Source organism: Octopus bimaculoides, chromosome 8 (genome assembly GCF_046866305.1).
Source record: "Octopus bimaculoides isolate indiv1 chromosome 8, ASM4686630v1, whole genome shotgun sequence".
Taxonomy (NCBI): Eukaryota; Metazoa; Mollusca; class Cephalopoda; order Octopoda; family Octopodidae; genus Octopus; species Octopus bimaculoides.
In genome coordinates, this window is record NC_142935.1 from 90,783,522 (window position 1) to 90,798,766 (window position 15,245).

At 34.7% G+C, this 15,245-nt stretch overlaps 1 protein-coding gene across 2 annotated transcripts in view; it reads left to right on the forward strand.

Annotated features, from left to right (window-relative positions):
- Positions 1–5,615, forward strand: part of LOC106881243 (mitogen-activated protein kinase kinase kinase 1) — a 251,732-nt gene extending 246,117 nt beyond the window's left edge. For both annotated transcript variants that reach the window (XM_089356790.1, XM_089356789.1), the window contains exons 18-20: positions 431–573; positions 1,699–1,830; positions 5,327–5,615. In XM_089356790.1, coding sequence (XP_089212916.1) covers positions 431–573; positions 1,699–1,830; positions 5,327–5,482 — 431 coding nt within the window. In that variant the 3' untranslated portion in view covers positions 5,483–5,615. The remainder of the gene's footprint in view (positions 1–430; positions 574–1,698; positions 1,831–5,326) is intronic.
- The last annotated feature ends 9,630 nt before the right edge of the window (positions 5,616–15,245 follow it).

Sequence of the window (15,245 nt, forward strand, 5' to 3'; positions counted from 1 at the left end):
TATCATCTTATTTGTGTCTTACATAGCTATAATAAGCACACAGACCTTCAACCTGTAACTAGTTTGATAGGTGCCAACAGATGAAACTCTTTGACCTTGATTCATTCCGTTGCTTCTGCTAAATATTAATAAAAATATATGTGTGTGTTTGTGTTTGTTTGTGTTTGTTTTGTATCTGTGTTGTTTATGTCAATGTTTGCTGTGAACTGTTTACTCTGTACCGTATACACCAAGCATTGGCAAACCTTTTTGAGAAGCAGGCTCTATGAAACATGGCACATCTTCAGGCTGGCTGGCTGCACTACAAAATAGAAAATTCAAAGTAATTTTTCATTAGCCATGCAGCATGTGAGCTGCAGTTTGCCTATGACTGGTGTACACACTCTCATTGACCACAAACATTCACATCTCTCTATATTTATATCTGCAGGTGCTAACCTCTTAGTGGACAGTACTGGACAGAGGGTCCGAATTGGTGATTTTGGTGCGGCTGCTCGTTTGGCATCACAGACTACTCAAGCTGGTGAATTTCAGGGACAATTACTAGGGACAATAGCCTTTATGGCGCCAGAGGTAAAATTACTGTCATTCTATCATTACTTCAGTTTAATATGTGTGTGTGTATACCATAAAAACCCATGTAATTTATGCACTTTTTTTTTCCAGAATTTTTTAGAAATTTTTTTTTGTTGAAAAATGATGTACAGGAAGTTGACTCATTTAATGTCAGAATCGGTTTTTACAGAAAAAATATAATGAAGTTGACTTTTATTTTTGTTGGACAGTATAATGCTTACTTTTTCTGTATAAATTTACTAAAACCATTAAATGGTTAACTACTTTTGACCTCTTTGAAAGTCCAATAGATATGTCATTTTAATGAATTTTAATTACCATTTTCTGATATCTGAAAAGAAACAGCAATTTTAGAAAAACATATTAAGCAACACTAATAATAAATGAAATAACATAAAAATAAACAAGCTTTTGATGGTTTTATAGATATTTCAAAATTATGATGCTATGATGCTAGGTGTTTCCATTATTTTGTCCAACTCCTGTGTATACATACATATATACATACATACATACATACATACATACATATATATATATATATATATATATATATATATATATATATATATATATATATATATATATATATATATGTACTTATTTATTTATTGTATTTTTTTTTGCTTATTGAAATTGGAGCTCTTTGCATTCTGAGTTCAAATCCTACTGAGGTCAATGTTACTTCCTTTTGGAATTGATAAAATACAGTACCAGCCATGAACTGGGGTCACTGGCATATATGTATGCATGTGTGTATGGTGTGTGTGTGTGTGTGTACATGCCTGTGTGTATAATTTTTGTTTTACTATTTGTTTCACTATTCCATTTCCCCCATGCTACAGAACCACACACACACACACACACACACACACACACACACACACACACACTCACTCACTCACTCTCTCTCACACACACACGCACATACACACTTATACATGCACGCACACATTTTAAAGAACAAGCAATCTATACGTGTACGTCTTGAAAACTAATATAAAAAACCTTTGAATTAAATCTTTATACTGTGAGACTGTTGAATAATTAAAAAGTGTTTAATCATACTAATTAAGATTTACTCTGTAATTCAATCTGTTTATTTCTCTATCATTCCATCAGGTACTCCGAGGGGAGAGCTATGGACGAGGTTGTGATGTGTGGAGTGTTGGCTGTGTAATGATTGAAATGGCCACAACAAAACCACCATGGAATGCTAATGACATATCAAACCATTTGGCTTTAATTTTTCGGGTAAGACTTTTGTTATTTGTTTATAGTTAAACTGTATTATATTGAGTGGAGGCGCAATGGCCCAGTGGTTAGGGCAGCGGACTGGCAGTCATAGGATCGCGGTTTCAATTCCCAGACTGGGCGTTGTGAGTGTTTATTGAGTGAAAACACCTAAAGCTCCACGAGGCTCCGGCAGGGGATGGTGGCGAACCCTACTGTACTCTTTCACAACAACTCTCTCTCACTCTTACTTCCTATTTCTGTTGTGCCTGTATTTCAAAGGGTCAGCCTTGTCACACTCTGTGTCACGCTGAATATCCCCGAGAACTACGTTAAGGGTACACGTGTCTGTGGAGTGCTCAGCCACTTGCACGTTAATTTCGCGAGCAGGCTGTTCCATTGATCGGATCAACTGGAACCCTCGACGTCGTAAGCGATGGAGTGCCAGCAAAACTATATTGTGAAGGTGCATGGCTTAGTGGTCAGGTTATTTTGCTCATGATCATAAGGTTGTGAGTTCGATATTTGGCAGCACATTATGTCTTTGAGCAAGACAATTTATTTCATGCTGTTCTAGTCCACTCACACAGCAACAATGAGTCGTACTTGTAATTCGAAAGGGCCATTTTAGTCACATCCTGTGTCACGCTGAATTTCCCTCAGAACTACATTAAGAGTTGCATATTTGGCCACTTACATGGTTAATTTCATGAGTGGGCTGTTCCATTGATCGGATCAGATGGAGTGCCAGCCTAAACCATTTGGCTTTAACCTTTTTGATGCCATCCAGCCTGAGACCACCCTTTGTTCTCTGTTACAAACTTCCTGTTTAAAAAAAATTATCTAAATTAAAATCTCCAGTCAAAATTTAATGCCCCAAACACTAGCTTAATTCATGAAGAAGTTATTAGACACTTCATCATTTTCAAAATTAATTGAAGCAAATGAAGTGCATTTCACAATCGGTCAGAGCATCGTGACGCGTAATCACGGGGATGTGAGTTCGAGTCCACAGCTAACCACCTACACTTTTTTCTGCAAAATAGGGGTAGTTTATCCTGTTCAGGCTATATTATTAGCATTATCCTGCGTTTGAGATTTTAAAATCACTTCTTTAACTTTCTAAGATATCTCAACGCCTCTAAAAAGCAAACTTCGTTTGTTTATTTACGTTTGTCGTAATTTGAAAGTAACAGAATGATTATTTTGAGTAAGATTAGAAATTTGAAATTGAAATTAAGGAATTATAAGGAAAAATATGCATTAAATTCTCATATTAACTTATTTTTTCTGTTTAGTTAATACAAAGTTCTCAAATTTTTAGTCACTGTTTACTAAATTCTTCATTATTTTGAAAATTAATTGAAACAAATTAGGTGTATTTCAATAGAAATATGGTAACAAAATGGTTCATTTTTTTAAGATTTAATTCCCTTGTTATAGTTCTTCACATTTAAAAAAACTGTTTGCTTATTATATCATCTGTCTTTAACCCTTTTGAGATACCAACCTGCCTGAGAATGCACCCAGGTTCTGTGATACCAACTTCCTATTTAAAAATTATCGAGATGAAAATTTTTCTATCAAAATTTCACGTTGTTTTATGTCTCAAACACTTGTTTAATATCGACAAGAGTTATTGTTACTACTGCTATTACAAGGGAGATAATCATATCGTCACAGTACAAAGTAAGATCAGAAATTTCACTCAGTGAAACAGAAAGAATCATAGAGACAGGATGAGAAAGAGGAGAGGGAGTAAATGATAGAGTATTTGTGGGAGGAGTTATACAAATGAGAATCAAGGACAGACAAAATACAATAGTGATTAGCATATTCATATTCAAATTTGGTGAAACATATTAAGATTGAATATACATGTCATTGTTTTACTTTGTTTTATATTTAATATTATTTAGGCGTAGAGGCTCAATGGCCCAGTGGTTAGGGCAGCGGACTCGCGGTCATAGGATCGCGGTTTCGATTCCCAGACCGGGCGTTGTGAATGTTTATTGAGCGAAAACACCTAAAGCTCCACGAGGCTCTGGCAGGGGATGGTGGCGAACCCTGCTGTACTCTTCAACCACAACTTTCTTTCACTCTTTCTTCCTGTTTCTGTTGTGCCTGTAATTCAAAGGGTCAGCCTTGTCATGCTGTGTCACGTTGAATATCCCCAAGAACTACGTTAAGGGTACACGTGTCTGTGGAGTGCTCAGCCACTTGCATGTTAATTTCACGAGCAGGCTGTTCTGTTGGTCGGATCAACTGGAACCCTCAACGTCGTAAGTGACGGAGTGCCAACAATTATTTAGGCAGCAAAATTGTAGAATCGATAGCATGCAGGGCAAAATGGTTAGTGGCATTTTGTTGGTCTTTACATTCTGAGTTCGAATTCCATTGAGGTCAACTTTGCCTTTTATCCTTTTGGGGTTGATAAAATAAGTACCAGTTAAGCAGTGGGGTTGATGTAATCAGCTTTTTAAAAGCACTTTAATCTTACCCGCAAGAATTATAAGTTGTTGATGTCATAGGAATTTAGAAACTTCCAACACTCAAGTGCAGGCATGGCTGTGTGGTAAGAAACTTGCTTTTCAACTACATGGTTCTAGATTCAATCCTATTCATGACACCTTGGGCAAGTGTTTTCTATTATCGCCTCAGGCTAACTGAAACCCTTTGAGTGGTTTTGGTAGAAAGAAACTGAAAGAAGCCTATCATGTGTATGAAGGGGTGCTGAAAAGTTCTTGGCTTTATGGGTATCGAAAAAGGCCTGGCTGGAGGCCCAACCTTCTGCGTTCTTTTACAGAACTTAGAAAAACTGAAGGACTGCTGCAATAAGTGTGTGAATCTGAGACAGGAATATGTTGAATAAAATCATAATTAACTGATCCTCCTGTATTTTCTTTTGCCCAAAGCCAGGAACTTTACGGCACCCCTACATATATATATGTCTCTGTGTTTGTGTGTGGTGGGGTGTCTGTGATTGTCCCCCACCACTGCTTGACAACCTGTGTTGGTATGTTTACATCCATGTAAATTACTGGTCCAGCCAAAAGATGCCAATGACAGCAGACTTTTTAAAAAAAAACAGCTCTAGGGTTGATTTGTTCTATTAAAAACTCCCCAAGGTGGTACTCCGGCATGGCTGCAGTCGAATGACTGAAACAAGTAAAGGATCAAGGATACATTTCTTGCTGGTAAGAATAAAGTTTCCAAAATGGAAACAGGAATCCAAAGGATTGCTTTGGTCCAGTGGTAGAACATCTGCCATGTCTACAGGAGATACAGGTTCATACCCCATAAGAAACCTTTGATTTCTTTTTTATCTGAAGGGCTTTTTTTACCCAATATTTACACACTAATATTTATAGCTCTGTGTGTTTCAAGATCCACCGTACCAAGAAAGAATTATTTCATCTTTTCTTGAAGTTTATATATTTTTATGACATTGCAATTAATCTTTTTTTTTAATTTTTTTTTTTTTTAATCTTTTTTTTTTTTGGTTTGGTCCTTACAGATAGCTTCATCAGTGCAGCCTCCACCAATACCACAGAAGATGTCCCCCGGTGTACGTGACATTATGCTTCGTTGTTTGGAAGTAAAGTCCGAAGACAGACCACCAGCTAAGGAGCTGCTCACACACCCTGTTTTTATGCAACATTTGAATCGATGACAGAATGCAATTTGCATTCATTCAAAGGTGTCACACCACCACTACCGCTTACATGCAAAAAATGATGTGCATATTTTATGCACCAAGTATATTATGCGGTGGTGTGACAGTAGAAATAATTAACGAACAAAAATATTATATTTAAAAAAAAAAAAACACGACAAAAACGTAAAACAGAAACTCTATGACATTTCATTAAAGTAAAACTACTGAAATCCATTCCGAAAAACATGTGTGTATACGTGATGTGATAGTCTTTGTGTGTATATGTAAACACACAGACTTATATGTGCACAACTACACTATATACATCCACATACACACACACACACACACACATATGTATATCTTTCTATATATGTGCATGTATGTATATAGGTATGTATATATATGTATATATATATATATATATATATATATATATATATATATATAGATATCATCATTGTCATATATATAATATGTTTGTATAGATATACATATATGTATCATGTATTCATATATATGTATGTGTGTGTGTATATATATATATATATATATGTACACATACTTACACACAAATTTACACCCGTACACAAATGCAAACACTCTCTCACACACACATGTATGCAAATATGCATACCTACATACATACATGCATACAACCTCTTTGGTTGCTCCCAATTGACATGCCTCATTGCCTTCATTCTTAGTCTTTTTCTACTGCTGATTGTTTGTCCATCATCGTGTCTCAACTCTGACAGACTATACACACACACACACACGCACATACACACACACAGACACACACACACACACACACACACACACACACACACAGACACACATCATTATCTGTAACATTACTTGGCTGAGACCATCGAATATATTTTCTATACAGATTTTGTATTGAATATATTTTCTATATATATTTTCAATATATATTTTCAGGAGAAACCCAGTCTTTACACTACTGAATTCACGAAACGCCTTTTTTTTTTTATATATATATGTATACACAGAAACTTTCATTGTGTGTATGTGCTACTAACTTTATGTGTATGAGTATATGCATACATATATACACATTATACATGCATGTGTGTGTGTGTATATATATATATATATATATATGTACACGCACATGCACACATGTATTTATATAGATCTATATAAGTGTACATGTATATAAATATATAAATTAGTACATGTATGTATGTATATATGGTTGCATATGTGTATATGTATAAAAATATGTGTGCGTGCATATATATATATATATATATATATATATAATCATGCATGTATATATCTATATATATCATACATATGTATATTGACATAAATATATATATATATATATATCGTTCATCATTTAACGTCCGCTTTCCATGCTAGCATGGGTTGGACGATTTGACTGAGGACTGGTGAAACCAGATGGCTACACCAGGCCCCAATCTGATTTGGCAGAGTTTCTACAGCTGGATGCCCTTCCTAACGCCATATATATATATATATATATATATATATATATATATATATATATATATATATATATATATATATATATGTTAATGCATTATTAAAACAGCGAGCCCAACAAAAGATGTTGTGTTTCTGAATTTAATGAAACGCTTTTTATTGGACTTTGCTGTTTATATAAAATATTTTCACACTTTGTATTCCATAGTTGGGAGTACTTTATTGTGTGTGGGCTTACTATGTTTCTTTAAACAGGTGAGCCCAAGAATAACCACTCTGTATATGTGTGTATGTACATTTATATATATATACATACGTACACATATATACATAGATATATATGTATACATACATAACTAGTCATGTATGCAATAAGTATGTATAGTTTATAAAGATATACATATTTTCTACAATACAGTACATACATATATACATATATGTACCTATATGTGTATATATATATATATATATATATGTATACATATATCTGTATTGCATTCATATTTATACACATAAACATAAGCACATATGCAGTTATGTACAGACTTACTTAAAAACATGAATTTAACATATCTAATATATATTCTCGGCGATATATTTTTTTATATACATGCTGTTGCACTATATATTTGATATAGAATATACATGTGCTATATATTTAATACAGACTATAAATTGTATGTTTATATCTACATACATATATATATATATATATATATATATATATATATAGTCTACAATTTAAATGTTTACAACTGGAGTTAATCGTCATAGATCAACCCACCGCCGTCATCATCATCACACTGCCATGACCACCACCATTGACTACCAATATGGCTTGATGAAAGAGCAGATTGTCTTTACTTTTCTCCACCTTGCTTTGTTTCACTATGAGTACAATAAATGATAACATTTCTATTTCCGTTCAGGTGGGGGCATAAAAAACAAACTTTCCTCTGCAGCTACATTTTTATGGGACTCTGACTGATGTATTAGGTTTATATATATATACATATATATATATATATATATATATATATATATATATATATATGTATGTGTGTATATATATATATACATATCTATATATATATATATATATATATATATATATATATATATATATATATATATATACACATACATATATAATATGTATATGTATATATATATATATGTATATATATATATATATATATATATATATATATATATATATATATATATATATACATACATATATAATATGTATATGTATATATATATATATGTATATATATATATATATATATATATATATATATATATATATATATATACATACATATATAATATGTATATGTATATATATATATATATATATGTATATATATATATATATATATATATATATATATATATATATACATACATATATAATATGTATATCATCGTTTAACGTCCGCTTTCCATGCTAGCATGGGTTGGACGATTTGATTGAGGACTGGTGAAACCGGATGGCAACACCAGGCTCCAGTCTGATTTGGCAGAGTTTCTACAGCTGGATGCCCTTCGTATATATATGTGTGTGTGTGTTGATATATATTATCAACATACTTGCCTATTTGTCTATATATCTCTCCTTTTCTGTTTCTCTCTCTCTCTCTCTCTCTCTCATATATATATTTATATATGTATGGATATATGGTGGTATTAAAATAAGCTATATATCTTTTACAAAATACAAGTAATTTGAAACCATCTTCTAAGAACAGCAGTATGACTTCAAAGTTAACAAGTTGTTCCTCATTAAGTTGTAATGAGTTTGATTTCTCATGAGGGTGTAGAATGATTCTTCTTGTACTCAGCCGTGGACCAGAGTGGTATACCAGTTTGTCTTAGCCTACCTCACCATTAGATTCTGAGCCTTTGTTTGATGACTGATGTCGCTACATCAGCCCATTCCACTTGATAGCCAATCACAATGACTGGACATGAGAGTTGAAGTATATATATATATATATATATATATATATATATATATATACACATACATATATGTGTATATATATATGTATACACATAGATGTATATGTATAAATATATACATATATATGTATATGTATGTATATATATATATATGTATAAATATAAAAATATGTAGACATATCTTTATATATATATATATATATATATATATACACACACATATATATACATATTTATATAGTGTAGCTCTCTCTCTCTCTCTCTGTCGCTGTATATCTTATATGTATAAATACATGCATATGTATGTAGAGATGCATATTTATGTATATATATGCACATATTTGTATGTATGTATGTGTGTGTGTGTAGATATACACATACATATATACATGGACTGGACATATATGTACATAAGTGTGTGCATGTGTATATATTTATATATATATATATATATATATATATATATATATACACACACACACATACGCATATACACAGGCATGTGCATATACATACAGATATGCATATTTGTTGCTTTGTACATACCTATTAATTTATTTTATTTATTTCATGCAATCGTGATGTAGCTAAAATGTGACTCACTGCTGTTTTATTATTTTTATTTTTATTTTTTTTGCTTATTTAATAAACACATTTTATAAATAGTTCTTATCTTTCTTATTAATACATTTTGTATTTCTTCCTACACCTTGTCACTCAAGTATGAAGTCTGAAAATAAAATAGTTGATTATGCAAAGATGAAGGAAGTCTGTCAGTGACAATACCTGTTACTAGACTTCAGACATGACTAAAGGTGCTAGCATGGCTGTATGTTTAAGAAGCTTGCTTTGAAACTATGTAATTTCAGGTTCAATCCCACTGCATGGTAGGCACCTTGGGCAAGTGTCTTCTACTATAGCTCCTGTATATTATAATAATAATAATAATAATAATAACAAAAACACCAGGACTTACAAATATGTATAACATACAGAAAATTGCACTACTGGGCACTGCACACATCCTACGCAAAACACTTTCAATACAGTAACCATAAGAGCATCACAGCAAACCACAGCGCATACCCAAGGCACACAGAGCTGCGCTCGGTAGTGAAGTGAAAGCACGTTATAAAAATAAAACTACTGAATAATAATAATAATAATAATAATAATAATAATAAAGTATAGTGCTCAGGTGCACTACAACTCATCAAAGGTGCATGTAGAGTACATAGAATTATGTGCAAAAGTCAGGAAAGCGAACAGTGTATGAGTCATGATGTACATGTGTGCTTGCATATGGAGGTGGGGATATCAAGTGTAGTGTTGGTGAATTTAAGGAAGCATAGAGGTTTTAAAGGATGCATCGTCTTGGCAACTAATGACTGATGCAGGTAGCTTGTTCCATGCTTCAGCGACTCTGAGTGTGAAAAAATGATTCTGAAAGTCATGGGAGCTGAACTGTTTTTGTATTTTATTAACATGATTTCTGCATTGTGTATGCATATCACTAAGATTTAACGAACTCAGTACAACATAAACGAGGCTGGGCTGAAAAGTTCATAGTCTATGAAGACGCAATGATAAAGCTGTGAAATCTTGCATACATTAATTTCAATCTTTCTTATTAATAACTGCATTGCTTCTTTCCGGTTAAACTGACATCTGAATGTTCAAAGAAGACTTATCTAGAAAATGGACAAAATTTGGCATTGTTGTGCTATCAAGTGCCTGCAGGAAGAGGGTTTAGCCCCAAAGGCCATTCATCATTCATGCTGATATGGCTGCTACACTAGAGGGATGATGTTCCAGCTTTATGAACAGTGCAAAAGTGGGCAGCTGAATTTAGGAAAGGACTGGAGAATCTTGAAGATGATCCAAGGTCTGGATGTCCTGTAATTGCCACCACTGAGGAAAACATTGATCGTGTTCTCCACATAGTGATTAAAGTGATTAGTTATAAATCAAATAGTTAATGCTGTCAGAGAGTTGAGAGTATTCTGCACAATGAACTTGGCATGACAAAGCTTTCAGCTCAGTGGGTGCCACATCTTCTGACACTGTTTGTCATTCAAGCAACACTGTCTGTTTGCTCACAATCTCCTTTGAAAATCTATTCAGACCAGGGAAAAAAAACATTACCTTCCAGGTGATGGTTGTGTGACATGAAAAGCATCCCTCTATAGAAAACCTACCTCCATAAGTCCTGTCTGATCTTTGCAAACACAATAAAGTAGATGCTGAAATGACAATGGCCATCAGTGAAAATGACAAGGACAATTTAAACTATTGATTTGTGAAAGAGTTTAAAAATTTAAAGACAAAACGACAATAAAAGCCATGAAACAAAAATAGAATGCTACCTGATGTCAAATTTTGAGACAAGGCCTGCAATTTCGGAGGAGGGGCTTTGAATGGAATAACTTACTATGCAAACGCTTAATAAGTGACTATGTGAAATCCTTGCCAGTTCTTTTATAGCACACTACAAATTCTTGAGATATGGCATCATAACAAAATACTCAATGTTAGTTAAGACGTAAACTTAGTTCTGTCACGACTCTGTTGAAATCTGAACCCCAAATGCAAAATTACCAGTTCCCTGTCATGAATGAACCACACCATTTTCATATGAACAGCCTAAATATTAACCTATCAGCTTGAAGCCATGTTGTGAACATCACCTCGAGTGTTCTTGAGGTTCATGGCCATTTTCTCTAGTTAAATAGTTTGGCACCTAAATCATCCCAGAGAATTGTTGGCATTTCAAGCCGGACAGATCCTGGCTTTCACCAAACAAATCAAGAAAAAAAATTTAACAAGTTAGGTGCAGGTGTAGATGTTCAGTAAGAAACTTGCTTCAGTCCCACTGTGTAGCACCTTGGGCAAGTGTCTTCTAGTACAGCCTCGGGCTGACCAAAGCCTTGTGAGTGGATTTGGTAGATGGAAACTGAAAGAAGCCCATCATATGTATATGAGTGTGTGTATGTGGATTATAGTTAAGTTGACTACCATGAGGAGAGTTCACCATGAAAGTTTGCTGAGAAAATATATCCATAGTATCTCACCATTAATAGTTAAAACTATTTTATTGAAAAGTATAAAAAAGAAAAAAAAAACTGTGAATTGATGATTTAATTTTTCTTATGGTGAATTGATGACATTGAACTTACTAGATGTAGTGTGTGTGTTTGTGTTTGACTCCCACCACTGCTTGACAACCGGTGTTGGTTTGTTTGCATCCCAGTAAACTAGTGGTTCGGCAAAAAGAGATCAATATAATAAGTACCAGACTTAAAGAAAAATATTCATTTGATTAAAAATCCGTCAAGGCAGTGCTCCAGTATGGCCATCATCTACTGAATGAAACAAGTAAAAGATAAAAGATAAAATTTTGGCAGACTTGTACCATTTTGTCTCTCATTTTCCAGATAACTAATGGCCGAACAAATACAATTAAGTCAATCCCTACATACAATTCTTGCTGGTAAGATTAAAGTTTTTAAAATGGATGGCGAAATTCAAAGAATTGCTTTGGTCCAGTGATAGAACACCTCTCATATTTATAGGAGAAGTGAACCCTGCTGTACTCTTCCACCACAACTTTCTCTCACTCTTACTTCCTGTTTCTGTTGTGCCTGTAATTCAAAGGGCCAGCCTTGTCACACTATGTCACGCTGAACATCCCCGAGAACTACGTTAAGGGTACACGTGTCTGTGGAGTGCTCAGCCACTTGCACGTTAATTTCACGAGCAGGCTGTTCTGTTGATTGGATCAACTGGAACCCTCGACGTCGTAAGCGACGGAGTGTCAACACAACGCACAGGTACTTGAGAAGACACATCAAGCTAAGTAAAATCACTGTTATCCACATACAGATTTGTCCTTTACAGGTGTTGGTACCACATAAAATGCATTGGTGCCCAGTGCTGTGTAAACGCACCTGTACTGGTGGCATGTAAACGAGACCCAACACACTCTGTAAAGTGGTTCGTATTAGGAAGGGCAACCAACCGTGGAAACTAGGCCACAACAGACAATTGGAGTCTGGACAGCTCCTGTCAAACCGTCCAAATCATACCAGCATGGAAAACAGATGTTAAATGTTGATGATAATCTCGTTACAGGTGAGGATTTGATAATTTATGTATGTATATGTATATATTCTTAGCCTTAGAATGGGACTGGCATGCATGGGCAACTGATGGTGTTTCACAAAACAGTCTTGCCTGGACTTGTGCTTTAGAGGGGGAACTTTCTCGGTGCAATCCCATGGTCATTCATGACTGAAGGGGTTCTTTTTTACATACTTGACCTTTCCTAGATAAAATCGGTTGTCAACTGTTTTGGGGTTTGTTTTTGTTATCATACATTAATATTTGCAGCCAGCCTTATCTCACACCATGACAATTACAGCAACATCATCAACTTTGACAATGATACAAAACATCAATATCAGACCTGCTACAACCCCTTAAAAACTCATAAGGACAGAATTTAGCCCAGTTTCCATGGCATAGAACACCCTTAGCCCCACTGAACAGAACACTTGTCCATTGACGGGTTAACTTCTCAGCCATTGTAAAAGCTCAGTCACAGCTGAATGGACTGGAGTTCTGTGAAATGAAGTGTCTTGCTCAAGAACTCTACATACAACCTGGCCATGGAATCAAAACCATGATCTTGCAATTGTAAGTGCAACTTACTAACTACAAGGTCATGTACCTTTGCAAAGGACCACACCAAAACAGAAGCAAAAAAAAAAGAAAAGGACTTTAGAAGTGCTAACCAATCCATGCAAGAATTGAAACACAAGCATAACATGAAGGTGGTGGTGGTGGTGGTGGTGGTGGTGGTGCTGATGCTAGTGGTAGTGGTGTCATCATCATCATCATCAATATCATGATGATGATGAAGGGTTTTGCTCAAGAACATGATGCAATGCTCGGTCCAAGACCTGAAACCACCATCTTATGATCACAAGTGCAACACCCCAACCATTAGGCTATATTACAAAGCAAAGAAAATCATGAAGCATCAGTTTTATCTAAAGCAATTCTCGTTGAAAATTTTTACATAAGAAAATGTAACAAAACATCGACACTTGAAGTCAACAATGTAACATTTATTGTCATTTTTCATTTAATTCCTTCCTGTGTTTATTTAATGTGGATGTAACGAGTCTGTAGCGAGTAGTTATGACAAGACTTAGTGGCAATTTATATACATATTTATTATTGGTACAATTTTACATGGTTTCATAGTGAAGGTGCATGGCTCAGTGGTTGGAGCATTGAGCTTACAATCGTGAGGTTGTGAGTTTGATTCCTGGACCAGGCTGCGAGTTGTATTCTTGAGCAAAGCACTTTATTTCATGTTGCTCCAGTTCCCTCAGCTGTAGAAATAAGTTGCAGCGTCACTGGTGCCAAGCTGTATTGGCCCCTTTGCCTTTCCCTTGGATAACATCAGTGGTGTGGAGAGGAGAGGCTGGTATGCATGGCCGACTGCTGGTCTTCCATAAAAACAACCCTAGGTTGTGCGTTTGCTGGTGAGGCGACTTTCCGCCCAAACTTGTACCCTGCACAATGCTGCAACAATGTCTGGTATTAATTCTTCACCATCTCTGAGTTGGTAAAGAGTTGTGAAAATAGCTATTAGGAAAATTGCACTGGTTTGGGTATGAAGCCATGAAAGCAGCATTGAGAGCAAAATTGTCTAGGACTGTAGCAAATGGAATCGGAATTCTCTCTGGTTAATTGTGCCAAAATTGGCTTCTTATAAGGCTGTTGCTGCAGGAATTTTCAAGAATTATCATGTAAATAGTCATCTCCGATTGGTTGAAAACGGGGTTTGCACACATGAGAGACATGTGAATCCCATGAAAATGAAAAATGAAATCAACCACAATAAGTCTTTCAAGGACTAATTGACAAATGAATGGGTGTTACAAACTTAGTGGAAGATGACAACTCCTGAACATTGTGAAAAAAAAAAAAAAAAAAAACTTATCTATTATGGCCATAGTTGAAGAAACAGAGGTCTGGAAGGCATTATCATGGAGGGAACAGTAGAGGGTAGTAGATCAAGAGGCAAGCAAACAACACAATGAATGGACAATATCACAAGCTGGTTGGACAAGCTTGGTAAGGCAGCAGCAGGAGATCTTGTGCTTAATCAGGAAGACTTTTGTTGTAGTGTCATCGATGTGCGACAGGTGTACAATACATGATGATAATAACATTCATTTAGTAGCATTGTGTAAAAATACCTATTTAAAAAGAATTTTATCATTTTGTCAGTTCTATCAAAAAACTAGTTTGTTTGCTTCCA